Source organism: Scomber scombrus, chromosome 7 (genome assembly GCF_963691925.1).
Source record: "Scomber scombrus chromosome 7, fScoSco1.1, whole genome shotgun sequence".
In the NCBI taxonomy this organism is placed as follows: domain Eukaryota; kingdom Metazoa; phylum Chordata; class Actinopteri; order Scombriformes; family Scombridae; genus Scomber; species Scomber scombrus.
Genome location: NC_084976.1, coordinates 19416780 through 19435025, shown reverse-complemented (window position 1 = coordinate 19435025; position 18246 = coordinate 19416780). Strand labels below are relative to the sequence as shown.

Sequence of the window (18246 nt, the reverse complement as noted above, 5' to 3'; positions counted from 1 at the left end):
ATTTCCTGGAAAGAATTCTGATTAAGAAAACATCAAACACCTGTGTGAGCTGGATGGTGTGGTGACAGCAGAAAGTTCTGAGCAATAAATATAAAATCACACAACCTTATTCAGACAATAACTGAAATTGTACAACCTGTAGTACCTTGATGTTAACAATAACAGCAGTATCAGGAAGTTGAACATGTTTATTGTATATTTTGTTTAAATCAGATCTAAAAAGGGAATCTGATGAGAGCTTTACCCTTTACTTCCATTACAGTAGATTAGATTTTGAAGATAAATAATGTGATGTGGTTTGATTTTCCAAATTTGAATGAAAGGGGAGTTTTAACTTTTCAAAACTATAATTGACAACTGACAACTGATGACTGACTAAATCTAGGTATAGGTATTCACTCTGATAGTGTACATGTTGTCCACATTTAAATGAGTAGTAAGTAATCTGTTTTCTTTTCCTTCAGTAAATGCAGACACTTTGAAACAGCAGAGGACCCGTTGAATTGGCAAAAGCCCATCATGACATAGTCAGTCTAATAATATGGACTGCGGACTATCTAGCCCCTGAAGTGGGACACAGTGACAGCCTGCTTTCTCTCTCCATCACCACCTTCCTGTCGAAGACAAGGTCAAAGATCGCAGGTGTCTCTGTCGCTCACTCTAACTTCCTTTTCTCACTGTGAGAGTTTCCTTCATCTTCTTTCCAGCAAAACCTCAAACCGGGACCCTTTCTGGTTGTTTTGAGATGCGCTATGATATACTTTATTTACTGATCAAAAATCACAACATAGTGCAGAAACTTGAGAAATTGTTGTGGCTCTGAAACCATGTTTAATGAAGTTAAACTTATTTAGCATGTATTCCATTTACTGATTAATTCAGACGGATCAATAAATAGATGTCGGATATGGATTGGCTTTGGTGTACTGGACACTTTACACTGCAGTATTCCTAACAAGGTCTTAAGGACCCATATACGTGTAAATTTACACTTCTCACCTTGCTTTCTACCAGTTTCTCCCTCTCTCTCCCACTCTCTCTCTCTATCTCTTTCTCTCTCTCTCTCTCTCAGTCAGGATATAGGTGTTGTCCACTGCAAAGGAAGGAAATTCTGTCACTTAGAACAATGGGCCTCGTTCTCTATCTATAGACCCAGAGAGGCTGAGAGCCACAGACAGGGAGCAGATTTTGTCCAACTATAGCGAAAAAGAAAAGAAAGTGTATTTTAGTTAACAGAAGACCAAACTAATGGAAGTTAAAAAGTAAAGATGCTTATGTAGAGCTGTGACCAGTTGAGGCCTTTGAGAAAATGGAATTTCATCGTTGGGAAAACGATACATCCAAGGTTATTAGATTAATTTGAGCTGCATTTTTGCATCTAGGTGGCGAAGGGTGAAATAATACACTATAAAAGGATTGGAAGTGGCTGTGGGTAAGTATGTTAAAATTTTAATACCTAAGAGCCTTTGAATGTCTAGTCTTGTACGATTTAGATTTTTCAAGTTTGCTAAAATATTCCGCTGCATAATGTAGGACAGGATGGTCTTTAAAACTGCTGTGCTTTCTGACAGGAATCACAGCAGCTGATTTAAGGTGTGCATATATGTCAAAATCTGATTGTATTGTAATGTGATTTGTGGTCTTGTCAGAGATTTTGCTTTAAAGGGTGGAAGTTTTCCAGTGGAATATACTGATTGACTTTATGGCCTTAAATTCCACCTGTAATGTGGGAAAAGTCAAGTGTAATTCTCAATTTGGATGGTAACTTTTTTGGAAATAACACAGAGAAACAGGCAGGCAATGACCTTCTGAAGTGGGTTTTTCCCTGTCACTGCGACAGCTGCTACAAAAGATGCTTCCTGTTTGAGAATGGGGAATACACGCAGTGTTTTTCACGGGCTGATTGGGAATGGGTGGGGGGTTTGGGTTAATTTCTTTCTATTTGCTTTCACCTTGTTGACATCTTACTGTAGGTATCCTGTTGATATTCCTTGATGGTGACATCATTCCATTGTTATATTGTTTCAATTGTGGCACCGCTGACATACATCTCTCACTACAGTGTCGACATAGATTAAAAGCAGTTAAGAGGAAACCTAACATTTACTGTATCTTGACATACTGCAGACTTTTATATTGAAAAGCTGAATGTATCTTCAATAATCTCTCTCCCTCTGTCAGATGGAGGGGTCTGGCAGTCCTCGCTTCAGAAAGCTCCATTTCCCAGTGGGTCTGTGGATCAACTCCCCCAGGAAACACTTTGCCAAGCTAGGGGGTCGCTGGCCTAGTGCTATCTCTGTGAAGTCAGTCTAAAGTTAAACTGTTTTTATCTTGTTTTTTGCTTTTATGTCATGCATATTTTACCTATCATACCAGATAGTGTTTAGTTAGAATTCAGTGTCTGATAAACATTGTCAAAACCTTTCATGTATTGATGCCATCTTATCTTACTTCCACTGTCATTAGTATCCTTTCAATCCTCTAACCATTCCCTGTTTTATTTTAGTACTTGTTGTTTGTCTGTGTTTAGTCAGTCATAATTCACAGCTGACTGGTCCCTTCCTTTCTCCTTCCTCTCCCCTCCATCTGTCTTCCCCTCCTCTGTTGTTCCCAGGTCGACCACCAGCTCTGACGCAGCCTCCCTCCACGAGGCCCCCTCTGCTCCTTCCTCTTCTCTTTCTAACTCCACCCCCTCGCTGGCTTCCCCCACCCCATCCCCGTCTCCATCCCCGGCCTTCCTCAGGCCGCGGCCTGCTGGGCCCCAGTCACGCACCAAACGCCTCTCCCATCTCTTCCTGCGGGGGCGTTCCAACAGTGACCGGGACCGGGCGGTGGGGGAGAAGGAGAGAGAGGTATGGGCCCATTCGGCTGCCGCCTCCTCCCACCACTACCTGCCCCCTGCCTCCTCCTCTGCCCCAGGCCTGGTCAAGATCTATGGGGATGCCCTCTCCAGTGGGGCCAACTATCGCTCCCTACTGGCCAACATTCACTCCACAGCCAGACAGCTCATCGCCCAGGTCATCACTCGATACACAGAGAGAGAGAGGGAGGAGACAGATGACGCAGGTACAAGAGAAGGAAACTTTCTCTCATTTGGACTTGCTCGAAAATGTTTTTAACCAATTGGGAATGACTTAATATAGACACAAACAGCAGTGTTATTGAAAAATAATTACCCCCCCTCCTCTTCTCCCTTTCTCCATTACCTTCTAGTTCTCCAGAAACACAGCCCTGAGGACTTCCTGTTGTGTGATGTCATTGGAAAGCCCATCCAGCAGCCAGATGGAGCTATCAAATGGGAGACAGAGTGTCGGAGAAGCGTTGCCCCATGGGAATGTCCCTTGTTGTTAGTCGACATGTGGCGGCCTAAAGACGGATTTGAGCGGCGCTTTGAAATCCAAAGGAAGGAAGACTATGAGAGAGAGGAGATGGAGCGGGAGAAGGAGCGGGAGAGGGAGGGGGAGAACTATCAAGGTACGTCTCTGATACATCAGACAGGAGTGATTGTGTGCAAATGAAATCATCTTTCAACATCACACTGACTAAGTGATCCTCTGAATATTTGGGGCAACAGGTGTGCGCTGGCGGCGGAGCAGGATGTCATCAGGAGGGGGACCAGAGGAGAGTGAGCGCGGTCACCGTGGAAGGAACACAGAGCTCAGGAGGAGCATCAGTGACATGAACCTCAGTCTGCGGCGTCGCCAAGGCAACCATGTCAGCAATGACCCACGTGGGTCTGGCAACCGACCCAACAACAATGGAAGAGTGCAGGACAGGAAGAACATTGTGAGCATGATCAACCCGCAAGGAGAGGTAAGATGGCTACCATGGGAGGGAAAAACTGAATTAATGGTGCATTTGGTTTTCTAACCATCATGTTTTAACTCTCTTTCAGATTAGAGCATCTAAAGCTGAAGCAAAGGTTGGGTGGACGAACCAGCCAGCACAGGACGAGACAGATTACTCCAGCTGTGACCTGGAAGTGATGTCACAAAGTTTGATCCTTCCACCCACAGACCGGCCATACTTCCTGTTGCTGCAGGGTTACGATCAGAGCAAGGCAAGACATGCTAGCAGATGGTATCACACACACAAATACTCACAAACACCACCCACACATGTACTGCACACTATGTAAACACACACAACACACCCTAACCCACACAGACACATGCACAAGGAATAATATACAGCAAGCTTCCTAAACACTCTGTTGTGCACATAAGCGAAGTTATAGGTATGTTGTAGAGAATTTGTGCAGAGTTGCAAGCTTGTACACACCCTTGACATGACATCATACCTGCATGTCTGTAATCGCCGCATACCATCTGTTTTTCCATCCCTCTGCAAGCCTCTCCCATTCAGCATCCTGCACAAAACATCCTCAGAGCAGCACAATGCCTCAACAATTTATCCATCGAAAGCACAAAACCCCTCTGTATACATCACTCCATCTCACACAATGACCTCACACAGGTCTCCATTGTAGCAAGCTGTGACACACTTCATATGTTATCAACCGCCGTCAGTTAAACTTAACATCTGATGGAAGATTGATATAAACCGTAGCACTTAAAAGATAAAAGACCTCCCTGACTCTCTTCTGCTCTTCACTGTGTGTTTTGTGTAGGATTTTGTTTTGTACATCATGGCGGGACATACGCATGTGTTTGGGAGAAAGCCCACAATGAAGGAGAGAGAGAAGGATAGAGAGAGAGAGAGGAAGGGGAAAAGGCCTCTGAAGGTGGACACATTCCTGTCTGCGCCTGACCTTTTGGCCAGACACTTACTTATCAGGAGAGACTCAGCTGTTCCCGAGACGTCCAAAGGACAAGGTATAAACAGAGCTGACTTAAATCATGTCTTTAAGATCCACTCTGATCTCTGTTTGATGCCCTACAAAATTAAACACTGGAGCATCTACAATGACTTAAAGCCAAGATTATTATTGCAGTTTTTGATGTACACTCCCTTTATCTAATTTCACTTTATTCCAGCTCTGATGCGGCCTTTCAGAGGAGGTGCTGTCACACACAACGGAGTGGCCCTTTACAGGGAGACAGTTCTAAAACCTGGGGATGTGATTGGTCTGGGAAATCACTTCCTTTTCCTGTACCGTGACCCCCGTGTGACTCCAGCTCCGCCACTGGCATTGACCCTGCCATGGCAGGCTGATGCCTCCACTACTTGCTGCCCCTCTGGGTTGGTGGACAAACAGGAGACACTGAGGCAGTATCTTGGATCTACCGAGGCAATTTTGAAGTTCCATCCCCGTCATGCCGATGCTTTGTTACAGGTGAGACAGGAAGACAGAGAATTTCTGTGAACTCTTTCTAACTGTCCAGTTATCTGGAATGATATAAAATAAATGAATTTATGTATATCCCTCCCTTTTCTCTTAGGATATCATCTCCAAGAATTCCTCTCCGGACTCTGGTGGAGGGCCTTTAGCTCCTGCTTATCTCCTGTCAATCATGATAGACCATGCCTCCAAACACCTTGATCCTGTTCTCACACCACAGATATTACTCAAGGCAGCCAACCTAATAAAAGAAATTGTCTGGGTGGGTAAAAGCACAATATACAATTCCATGTTCATTCAGTGAAATGACAAAATATCTCAGATGTCTAGTCCTGGTTCATCTTTGAAGCCATAACAAATGAAGCATGAGCCTTTTTTGGGATAGCACTGCATGGCTGTGACCACAGTTAGACGAGCCTGGCAGGAAAACATCAGGTGGGCAGATTGAGATTGCCACATTCAGTCAGACAGAGAAACCAGCAGACAGACATATGCCCTTCATTGTGGCCTGCTAGGTTGTGGACAAGAGCAAGGATGAGCTGATGTCACTTCCCTCCTGCTGGAAAATGTGCTGTAATTGTCCTGGCTGCAGAGCTAGACTCCGCTCCCCCTCCTCCACCCCCACACTAAGCCGCGATGTCTCTCCTCTCTTCTTTCTCCAACTTTCTTTACAGGATAACATTAAGGAATTTGGGGATAAGCATCCCACGCAAAAGTAAGAACATTTTGTTCTACGTCATGTTTCCTCTGTTTAGAGATCTCCTGCTGAGTGATTCATGATACATTTGTGCGTGTGCTGTTATGTCTTTGGTAAATTTTTGTGGTATGATGAAAGCATTTTAACACAGTGATGCTAAAAAATGTCTGAAATATAGTTGAGTAATAATAACTCAGCCTATTTTTACTCACAGTATGGTGTGCTGATCTTTTAAACACTAACAAAAAACTGACTGAGAGAATAGTCAGAATAATTTCACAGCCAACCCTAAATTTGGCATTTCATAAATGTTGTGTCCAGTTCCACGGAGCAAGAAGGTGAGATTAGCTTGCCCAATGTCCAGAAACTGTCGTCTGACCTTCGACCCCTGATGTTCTGGATGTCAAATGCCACAGAGCTGCTGAACTTCTTCCAAGTCAAAGTTGAATCCATGGAGAAAGAGTGGGAGTTTGAAGGTGAGAATGACTTGAAAGCGATTAAAGAGAAAATGTAATGTTTACTTCCTAATTTGATGAATAACCTTCTATTAGTATTTCAGCAACAGTAGACAGACTAGAAATGAAAGCTGATACAAATTATTTAATGTATCTGAATGATCGTTTCTTTTAAAGCCCCCGGGGACCCAGTGTTGACGGCTGACATGGACACTTGTTCAGAGGCCCTGGCGCAACTAGACGATGTCATTATGCACACCTTCCAGCAGTGTGTGTATCACCTCACCAAGGTGAAAAGAAAAAACATCCCTTCTTAACCTGATATCTCCATTTATCCGCCATTGTTCTTGTGGTGCATTTTTCACTAAAACAAATTAACAAGTTTCTTTTATTTCTGTCTACAAAGACCCTGTACTCGCTCCTTCCAGCTCTACTGGACAGCAACCCTTTCTCCAGGGAGGAGAAGGAGAAAGAAAAGGACGGAGCGCGGGGTGGAGAGGCAGAAGAGAAAAGAGAAGGAGAAGCAGAGGTGGATGACGTGTCGGCTTTGCCACCCAAAGTTGCAGGGCTTGTGGAGGTGTATCGCTGTTCCCTGATGCTGTCGCGGGAAGCTTGTTTGTCTCCTCCGCTCACCTCCCAAACCTTTGGCTACCTCTTCTTCTTCACCAACACCTCTTTGCTTAACACTTTGCTGGAGAGAGGTCAGACGACAGGGGTTAAAGTTTAAGTTTCATTTAAGTTTCAGTGTCAGTTTATTTTTTTAAAGGATAGATTCATAGTTTGTCTGAAAACAGTAGTCAGGCGCTAATCTGAACACTGAAAGAAATGTAACTTGCTGTAATCATTCTTCCTGTTCATACTCACCATTAAGAGATCTCTTCATAATGTGCTTACAATGTAAGTGATGGGAGAAAAAATCCACAGTCTTCATTTTGAGCACAAATGTATTTCAAAGTTTATTTGAAGCTTATATGAGGTTTTTCCGCAGTCTGAGTTAGTTATATCAAGTGGATATCTGCTACATTTACAGTCTTTTTAGCATCAAATTCCTTCGTTGTGTTTCCTCGGACAGTGTTTCCCCATTGAGCTGTGGTGGTAAGTATAGAAACAAAAAGAGGAACTTTGGCACTAAAAAGACTGTAACACTGAAAGATATCTATTTGATTGACTCATTTGGATGGCTGAAGCTTCATATTAACTTCAGATAAACCTTTAAATATATTTTTGCACAGAAGTTGTACTGTTGGTTTTGCCCCCCATCACTTACACTGAAAGCACATTAGGAAGTGATCTCTTAATAGTCATTATGGACAGGATGAATAATTACAGCTGATGATTACAAAACCCATTTAAATTCTACTCTGGGCACCTGACTATTGTTTTAGGACAGATTTGAAAAATTGTGAACCTGTCCTTTAAAGGTTAAGCCACAGCTTATGAAAAAGTTTGTTATAAGATGTCGAAAGTGCTTCCTTGGATAACCAGACAGAAAGATTTCCTGTCTTAATCACACTAAAAACATAATACCTCTTTTTTTTCTCTTTCCGTTCTCTCCTTTGCCCACCTCATTGCTTCATTTAAGATGGGCTGTTTTCTTGGTCCAGAGCAGTCCAGATCCGTACAAACTTGGACCTGGTTCTGGACTGGCTACAGGGGGCAGGATTAGGGGACATTGCCTCTGAGTTTATGAAGAAGCTGTCAATCACAGTTAACTTTCTGTGTATTCCCAAGACCCGACTCATTCAGGTAATATAACTACATGTGGAGTGCTGGCTCAGCCTTCCCCTGGTGTTGTAACAGCATTTTTACTCTCTCATCTTCCAGTCATCTTGGAGCAGTTTACAGGAGGACCATACCTTGTTAAGCCCTGCCCAGCTGCACCATCTACTCACTCATTACAAGCTGGGACCAACCAGAGCCCCACCAGCATCCTGGGGCCCTCCGCCTGGCACAGAGCTGAGTGGAGGTAATCAATAAATAGATAAAACTAATAAGGGTAATAACTCAAATATGCAAGTGAGGCAATGAAACTGTTAACTTATCTGTCAAGTCAGTTATTTCTATTCCTTTTTCTGATCTTTAGACATATTTGAGAGTTTCCTGGATCACCCTCCTCTTATCCTGCCAAATGAGACTCCACGCCTTGACCTCTCCCAGCCAATCCCGAGCCCTGAGCTCCAAAAGGAAGTGACACGTCTCCGCACCTTCTTGTGGGGACTTGACCAGGACGAGCTCCCCGCCAATCAGAGGACTCGCCTTTGAGCAAGCCCAAATTTGTCTCTTTATGCATATCATATAGAAGTAAAACGGATATCACCAAAAGAAGCACAGAAAATGCAAACTGGACATGTTTTGCTGCCTGGTTGTGTGTTTGTTCATGATATTTCCATATCAATTCATGTATTCATTTAGATATTTTCAAGTAAGAGAAATACATTGGCTTTGGTATGTCTTTATAGAATTTATTTTAAAGTGGGGAATAAAAACCCCATGTCAGGCTGGGCCACGTAGTGTTATGCTTTACGTGACTGTTTTACTTGGCTTCCATGTATGTTTTTGAACTACTTGTTTTTAATAAAATGCTGAATTCTCGTCTAAAAGACCTACAGTTTCCATATGATCTTTGACAAGCTTGTTTCCCACATTAGGGCCCCTGGGACTTGGCACTCGTCTCAGCCTATAACACCAAATATTCCACAAGGTGGCGATGCAGGACTCATTCCCCTATGACGTTAAATGATGAGTCTGCAGGTAGAATTGCTTGACTAAGGAGGCTATCATACAACTACATTATCGTCTGCTCCAAAAGCACACTCTCATTTCCTGTAATAATGGTAGCATGTTACGCAGGGTCATGACTCAAGCAAGCAAATGAGACTGTGACAACCACACACAAAGGTTACCTTTACCAAGGTAAGCTGTCGTAAAAGGTCAAAGCTGGGGAGATTTTAATTTCCCTTTGGTTGATGTGACACACACCAGTGGTCAGTGAGGTTTCCCATTTCATTAATGTGGCCATATAGAAATGTCCAGGAGGCAGCTCGTTAAGCATAAATTAGTGGTTGTCCCTGAACAGACAGCAGACAGGTGATATCATTTGAAATGAGTAACAGCTGAACTTGAACTTGCTACTGTCACAATTTTGTAATATCCAGTCAATTTCACCGCTTAGTCAGCCAGACGGCTTTAGAGAACAGTTCCCCACTTTCTTTGTTTTGAGAGTAAAGCTCTCTGACGTCTCGACAAACTCAAGTTATCATGTTTCTCCTCTGGCACCCGGCCAAATGGCTTCCTTTCTTCCGGTCAGCTTCTCAGTTGAATTCTTTTACGGTAAAAAGCTCAAAAAAACATCAGTCCCATGAGAGACCCCCTGCTTACATCATCACTGTTGCCTCCGGTTCTGTCTCCCCAATACTCTCAGAGCTGCCATCAAAACACATGCCATTGAGAAAGACCGCTTATAGATTATGAATCATGAGGAGAGGCACCCTGTGGTTACGTTTATCAATTAAGTGATTGTAATCACTCTCATTTGAAATTCTATGCGGTGTATGAGTGAGAGTGAGACTGTGTTTGTGTGCTAATTTCAACTTTCCAGTAATGTCATACAGATGTAGTCTGTAGACTTATAATTTAACACAGATGGGGCTCAGACTGGTATAGGTCCACACTGATTGTGTGATATTGTGTACAGTAGTCGTCCATGATACAATATGGTGACCAATGTCTGACTACTATTAAGGAACTTGTCAGGTTTAGTAAGCATGTGACACAAAGTTTTCTGTGATCTCAATCACTGACACACATCAAATGTCATACACTTTCCCCCAGATTTGCGCAATCACACACACACACACACACACACACACAAACACACACACACTCCTCTTTCTCTGTCTCACACACACGCACACACTTGCTAAACTTTTTCACCCAGGTGCAGAGTCCCACACCTGCTGTAACGGCTCTCTGTAATTAGCTCAACACAATTATCATTGGTGGTTGGGGGGGCTGAAAACAATGGGGCAGTTATTCTTTCCCTATCATCTCCCTCTTTCCTTCTCTCTCCCTGCTGTTGAGTAATGAAAGATTCTTCCCTTCTTCAAAGAGACGGAGTTTCCTACAAAACAGCTGAGTCAGAGGAGAGAAGAGAGAAGGATGAAAAGAAACGGAGAACAGTAGGGAAGCAAGCACGGTAATGCAATGCTGCTGGTATGAGGCCCAGTGGACCACAGGGATTGTATTCATTGTTGTACACACAGAAGTCATTTTCAGGAACCAGAAAAAGCCCGTGGCTCTCACACTTAACCCTAACAGCCGCAATTTGGCACAGCCTCAGTATCTATTTGTGATCTGGTAACACTTTACCTGAGCCCTACGTCATTGAAAAGCCCGCAGTATAAGGAGGTTTTTCAAGTCATACGTCAGGGGAAAGGGCAGAAAACGATGACTGTAAGGCCACTGATGGAGGCTGTGAGACATGCACTATCAGGAAATCGGAGGGGGAAAGTGTGAGGGTTTGAGTCCAAAGTAGTCATCATTTACCAAATATTGCGGAATCTGGTTTCTTGTACCAGTGGGGACCAAATTAATTCTTTATCCTGGTCCCACAAGAGAAGGGGAGCAATATTACTTTTTATGAGTTTGGCTCTCAAGAAGTAAAGCAAATTTGATCATTTTGGGACACAGAGTAAAAATATGTAAGGACCTGGCTGTATGAGACACAGTCATCAGAGAGTCAGGGAGCCAGCTGCAGACAGAAACAATGTTAGAGTGGAATATTGTAGACGGCTGTGGGCTAAGTCCTGCATTAAGGCCAGGAAGAAAACAGAGGAGCAGGCAAATCTTTGTTGGTTCACAGACAGACAAGGAGACAGACTGGGGGTGTAGGAATCTGTGTGAGGTTTAAGACGAGTGGAGAGAAGGTCAGAGGTGCCGGGAGGGAAATCAGTCTGATGCAGACAGACAGCTAGGTTGGAGATGAGGAGACTGTTGGGCCCAACCATGGGTCAGACAAAAGCAGGCCTACTTGGAATCTCTGAAGCCTGAGTTTCGAGGCTGCCTTTGTTCTGTAACGCCTGAAACAAAGGAAAGAGCGTCACAGGGTGTTCTAACTCCAAGTTTAACTCATGTTTTACTTCCCCAAGCCCAAAATTCCCAAACTCATTCATTCATTGCATAAGACATCAGTGACTGCTACTATAATTAGTTTTTCCCCGCTGAGTTTGGAGGCTCCCCTCGCTGGACAAGACAAGACTTCATCTCTGTGTTCAACTGAACACAAATCGCACTCTCAATTTGCCTGCAGAAGGAAGAAAGGATTTCTTAACAGAGGAGTAGATAACTTCTACGCCCCGCTGCCCTCCGGTCGAGTCGACTCCACGCCGCTGTGTTTCATTGCTGCTTGCCGAGAAGCTAGCCGCCACCGTAACACCCTCCAAGAACCAAGACAGCATGTCCAGCACCAGACGAGCAGTGCTGAACTCCACTGACAAACTTTCACACACACACACACACCTTATCACTCCTCCCAGAGGAAAAGAAAATCAGAGAAGAGATCTCTATAGCATCTCATTCATTTTTCCTAGACAACTAGAGATCTATGTGAAACCAAAGTGAGACTATGGCTTATTTCTCCTGTCTCTCATTTGTTTCTAAGATGCACAAAATCTCAAATTGGACTCTTTGTAAGTTTCAAAGGAGACCTAATCAAGCTCTCAATTAAGTCTCAGATTTTCTCAACTGTTTTGTCTCTTTTTGATCTCAGGCAGAGAAATCAGAGAGGTTTCTTTATGAACTCAATCTACTCTCATCCCAGCCTCCACAATTCATGCATCTAAGGTTGATCTCAGACAGAGCAAATAAAGAGCTCTCTGCATGTGATCACTGAATTCTCATCCAGACTTAAAGTAATGTTATTAGGAAAATGTCTAACATGCATACCACTCACTAGGGGGGCATTATTCAGGTCTACAGTGTTCTCTACTATTCTAATGCGTGTAGCCTATTATTCATTTATTATTATTATTATTATTATTGTTGTTACTTAATATAATAATTAATATTGTATCACTGCAACTTTACTTACTTTACTTTGTTTCATAGACCACATAATAAAACAAACCCTTTAAAACTGTTTTGTCATGTATTAGGTCGATTACATTTACATGAAAAGAACAATGATTTATTGGTGGCTGGAGGGCAATAAAGATACTATTTCAAGTTTCGCAGTGTAATATCAAAATAAAACCCTTTCTTATATATTATTTTAATCTCACTATGACTTTTACTTTTAAATAGTCGGATTTTTGACACTCATCACAACACACAAGCTGCACACGTGGCGCAAAAAGACGTGACCTGAACCCTGGATGATGTGCGCACGCGTCAGCAATAGAAAGTCCATCACACGATCTGCATCGTGATTGGTTGATTTTGAAGACTTAATGGGTATTAGTAAGTATTTATTTTGGTTCTGATTAGAATGTGGTCCGAATATTGTAACGTTAGCTAGTTGGCACGTTAGGCTCAGTTTTAGCCAATGTTATAGCTACAAATTAGCCTCTTAAAATGTGCAGAGGATGCCAGCTAACTTGGCCAACAGCTAACCCGGTTTTAAAGCTGTAGTGAAAGTTCTGGTTTTATTTTAAACTACGCAACCTAAAGTACCATTGGTACCAAGCAGGTCATCCTAGGATGTGGGCAAGGGGGTAAAATAATGCTCTAAAATTAAGTTAAATTTTGCGTGGGAAAAACTGAGATGGCCATTTTCAAAGGAGTCCCTGAACATCACGTCAGTATATCTGTATGAAAATAGATGCTATTGGTGTGTCCACAGGTCTCTCCTTTGCAGACATGCTCACTTTATATTAAAGTCATGCAATTTGGGACAGAAATCGTGTAGTCTTTTGCATGCAGTACAATTGTTATTTTCACTGTTCCTTAAATGAAGTATTTGACTATTTCGGCATACTGTGTGCCCTAAAGAGTTTGTGTTGCATAAACTGGGTATGAACAGAAAGCTGTGACTATTGTGGATCCAAAGAACATCATGTTAATAAGCTATGATGATCTTAGCTCTCAGTCATTTATAGTAAGAAGTAATTTTAGTAAGACCATTAACAACCCTGAAATAGATACCTATAGGGCATTTAGGGATTGTATGTGTTTCTTAGTGAAGTGACAGTAGTCTCGCTCAAAAAGTAGGGTTTCTGTGCAACAAATGATATTAATGTAGGATTTGCTGCAACAACTTAAGAAGTATAATGCAAAGTTGAATTTTTGAAGAACCACATTTTTAAAAATGCTGTTTTTGTACTTTCATGCATTTCACAAGAGGAAATGTCCAGCAGGAACATTTAAAAAAGAGATGGCCAAAAGACTGCGCTACCCACTGAAGAAGATGATATGACCCTGGCTCACCCAAGGATGACCACAATTTTAATGCACAGTTTTTTATATTTTTTATATTTGAAACCCTGTTTCCCCTAGTTTGACTGTTTTGGGGTGGTGGTGGATGGGCAGTGCTTTTCACTGTCAACTTCTCTTTTCCCCATGTTTCATTTTGTGGTTTAGAAAATTACTTCTCCTCTACCTTTTGAATGATAATTCCTCTCTAGCAACAGGGTTGCAGTCTTTGACCTATCTTGGCGGCCAGTGCTCTGACTTAGACCAGCAAGCCAGAGCCATCAGCAGGTAGCATTCTAGCTTGCCATTGTAGAGAGATTCAGGTTGGGTGGGTTTAAAACACAGGTCTGGCTTTCCTGGGTTTCATTGTCCCTTAACCACATACTTCTCTCCTCATACAATTCACCTGAGCAACATGTAACTCTACTCAATATAAACACATGCAAATAATGTGGACAGCAACCAAGTTATTTTAATTGCAGAACATTAAACTGAAATTATAAATAATATGATTCATCTTCTGTGTTACAGGGGGTGAACAACTTGGCTGGTGTTCCAGGTCCAACAGACAGATCTGGGTCTAATCTGGATCTAAGTAATTACATTGCTTATTTTGTTGTTACATGTTTTTTTTTCCGTGTGTGTATTCCACAGGACTTTGTCATGTTTTGTTTTAAAAAGCATTAATTATTCCCCCATACACACAAATATTCAGATCAAGTTCAGGTGGCAGATCTGGCATGCTCCTATGAATCCATGTTTCATTCATTTTTTTCATATTCAATAGTGAGTCCATAATCTGAAAATTACAAAACAATGTTTTTTTGTTATTCATTTCTGAATCCAACATACTAGCATAAAAAGAATACAAATAATGACTCGGTTGTACCTTAGAACCCTGTAACTTATGAAATATAACACGAAGGTTAAATAAGCACAATGCAAAGACTGGACATGGACTGTCTTCCCCATAACAGTTCAGTAATTAGTTTATATTTAATAGTTATGGTATGTTGCAGCTTACATCATGCACTATGGTACACGGTTGAGAAGACTAACGTCAGAAAAGCTTTCATAAACAAATGCTGCATGACGGCTACAAAAACACTATAAATTATTGAATGTGGCACATTACAGGGAGTGACATTTGTTGAGGTGCTCACACACAAATGCTGACTATAGTAATTGAATGCTCTGCATTGTTGTGCAGCTGTGTGGAACACTGTTAGATACTTCTTCAAGAAGTTTCACTGAGAAGAGACACATATATCCGCCAGCTTCATACTGCCAACTGTCTCCGAAATAACTGGTCTCATTCATAAATCCAAGTCATCTACCTGCGAGTTAGACCCACTTCCTACCCACCTGGTAAAAATCTGCTTACCTGCCCTGTCCGCGTTAATAACTGCCATCATTCAATCCTCACTGACTTCTGGTTTTGTTCCATCATCACTAAAGACTGCTGCAATAACACCAACACTCAAGAAACCTGGCGCCGATCCGAATGATTTGAACAACTTCCGTCCCATCTCAAACCTGCAATTTCTCTCCAAAATACTAGAAAGAACTGTTGCAGCTCAGGTCCACATCCATCTGTCTGACAACAATCTCTATGAACAATTTCAGTCTGGCTTCTGTCCCCTCCACAGCACAGAGACAGCCCTAGTGAAAATCACAAATGACCTCCTGATGGCATCTGACTCTGGACTTCTCTCCATTCTGGTTCTCCTCGACCTGAGCACAGCTTTCCACATCGTTTCTCATGACATCCTCCTGGACAAGTTAGCCTCCATTGGAATCATTGACATCCCTCTGGCTTGGTTCAGATCATATCTCTCTGGCCGCACACAGTTTGTTCAACTCAAGAACCTGAGATCCGGCTCCTCTCCAGTCTCTAGTGGTGTTCCCCAGGGCTCTGTCCTTGGCCCCCTCCTGTTCATTATTTATCTTCTGCCTCTTGGTCACATTCTCAGGAAATTTGACATACAATTCAACTGTTACGCTGATGATACCCAACTCTATCTTTCCACTAAGCCTTCTTCCACTCTGCCACCCATAGCCCTATCCGACTGCTTACTGGAAATTAAATCATGGCTCTCACTCAACTTTCTTAAACTCAACGGCGAAAAAACTGAGGTCCTCCTCATCGGTATCAGATCAATCTTAGCAACACTCAACACTTTCTCCATGTTCATCAACAATTCCACTGTTCCTCCATCCCCTCAGGTAAAGAGCCTGGGTGTCATCCTGGACAGCACATTATCTTTCGAAGCCCACATCAATAACGTAACTTGGTCTGCATAGTTCCATCTACGTAACATCAATCGTCTCCGTCCCTCACTTTCACCAACCTGCACCGCTATCCTGGTAAACACCCTGATCACATCCCGTCTGGACTACTGTAACTCCCTCCTCTTTGGTCTTCCGCGGAAATCTCTTCACAAACTCCAACAGGTACAGAATACAGCCGCTGTTATCATAACCAAAACTCCCTCTAATGAACACATCACTCCTGCCCTGCAGCAACTTCATTGGCTCCCTGTCAAATGCCGCACTGACTTTAAAATTCTACTCCTCACTTTCAAGATCCTTCACAACCTGGCACCATCATATCTCTCGGAACTGATTCACATCTACACACCTTCCCGCACTCTCCGATCCTCCTCTGCCATCCAGCTCTCTGCCCCATCTGCCAACTTAACTACCATGGGGTCAAGAGCCTTTAGCCGATCTGCCTCCAGCCTTTGGAACTCTCTCCCACCAGACATATGAATGTGAATGTAGTCACATTCATATTTATTCTTTATCTCTGCACTAAATGTTACCTGATTTATATTGTTTGATGTACTGTTGTTGTGTTTTGTGCCTTGTAAGGTGTCCTTGAGTGATTTGAAAGGCGCCTTTAAATAAAATGCATTATTATTATTATTATTATTATTATTATTATTATTATTATTTATAAACTGTCTTTACTCTGCTAACTGAAATAGTCAGTTGTTACTGGTCAGTTAAGGCATTCTGCATTTTTTTCAGAAGAGATCACCATCTTCAGTGATGTTGTTTAGTCTTATCACGATTCTGTTCAAACTGTGCTTGATGAACTCAACTCAACTTTATTTATATAGCACTTTAAAACAACCACAGCTGAAACGAAGTGCTGTACATAAATAGATAAAACAACACAGGAACAGGAAATAAATACTAAAATAATTGTTTATTGTTTTTAAAACAAATTAAAAACAATAAAACAATTACTAAAAACAAACCATAAAGCACTAAAACAGGAGCAGAGTCTCATGCACGGTTGAAAGCCAAGGAATAAAAATGGGTTTTAAGATGAGTTTTAAAAATGGACAGTGAGGAGGCTTGTCTAATATTTAAAGGAAGCTTGTTCCATAATTTAGGAGCAGCAACAGAAAATGCTCTATCCCCTCTGAGCTTCCGTTTTGACCTTGGTACCTCCAGGAGCAGCAGATCAGCTGACCTGAGGCACCGAGCAGCAGCGTGGGGGTGAAGGAGCTGCTGAAGTGAAGTGCTGCTGTGTTGTATAATAAAATTGGCAATTTTAATAAAAATTTTTCAAATTTTTTAAAAGTGTTGTCGATATATATGGCTCCATAATAGCTCTAGTATTGCTCATTTTTGTTTCCAAAGGAGAAATAAAGGAAGTCTCAAGCAAGACTCCTGTTGCTATTTGTCATATTTCACCTATTGCTCCTAGTGAATTTTAGGAGAAACATATCAGAATGCGAACCTGTTTTGTCTCCCTGAGCTGTAGAAGAGCAAGCTTTGAGCAGTACATTTTTCATCTGGGTATTGCTCTCCCTCCACGGTTGCAGGACTCTGCCGAGAGTCAGCTTTCGTCCTCTTTTCTTTCCTCTCTCTACACTAATCCGCACACACCAACATGTCCCTCTTTCTCACATCTGGCAGTCAGGTAGCGTGGGACACGTGTGTTGAGGTGACTTGAATTGAGTGCAGAGACGCTGGCCACCATCGGTACCATCTGGCTATTGTTGAACGTAACGGAGCAGTCACATCCACCATTTTGGGTCTTAGGCCAGGGTGACTTCCTCCCAAAGTCACATCCTCCATCTTTAAATCTCGTGTGATGTCCTCTCACCAGATCACGTCCTCCATCTCTTCACCCACACACACACACACACACAAACTCACATATTCATTGAAACAGTTATTGACCTTGTTGATCATTGTGAAGATTAATAAACAATTTTTTGTAGCTTTAAAGAGATCTCCTTCTGTCATTATTGTGCACATTTATTGTGATAGGTAGCTGATTGATGGAGTCAGTGCTCGAATTCAAACTTGCACTGTTCACTTGTGGGTGCTGACATCCAAGATGTTAGCAGCTTTAAGTAAGAAAG

General features: G+C 42.3%; 1 protein-coding gene across 1 annotated transcript; it reads left to right on the top strand.

Annotated features, from left to right (window-relative positions):
- The first annotated feature begins 1177 nt into the window (after positions 1–1177).
- rasip1 (Ras interacting protein 1) lies at positions 1178–9056 on the top strand. The gene is made up of 16 exons (XM_062421758.1): positions 1178–1432; positions 2182–2303; positions 2615–3066; positions 3214–3474; positions 3575–3813; positions 3896–4060; positions 4631–4835; positions 4998–5296; positions 5403–5564; positions 5977–6017; positions 6321–6475; positions 6632–6744; positions 6861–7155; positions 8037–8200; positions 8279–8420; positions 8538–9056. Exons 2-16 carry the CDS (start codon positions 2182–2184, stop codon positions 8714–8716), a joined length of 2994 nt encoding a protein of 997 aa, XP_062277742.1. The 5' UTR covers positions 1178–1432; the 3' UTR covers positions 8717–9056.
- Positions 9057–18246: the final 9190 nt, after the last annotated feature.

Coding starts and splice junctions, on each gene's coding strand:
- rasip1 (XM_062421758.1), top strand. CDS start 2,182: ATGGAGGGGTCTGGCAGTCCTCGCTTCAGAAAGCTCCATTTCCCAGTG. Junction 4,836..4,997: donor CGAGACGTCCAAAGGACAAG/GTATAAACAGAG, acceptor ACTTTATTCCAG/CTCTGATGCGGCCTTTCAGA. Junction 8,421..8,537: donor TGGCACAGAGCTGAGTGGAG/GTAATCAATAAA, acceptor TCTGATCTTTAG/ACATATTTGAGAGTTTCCTG.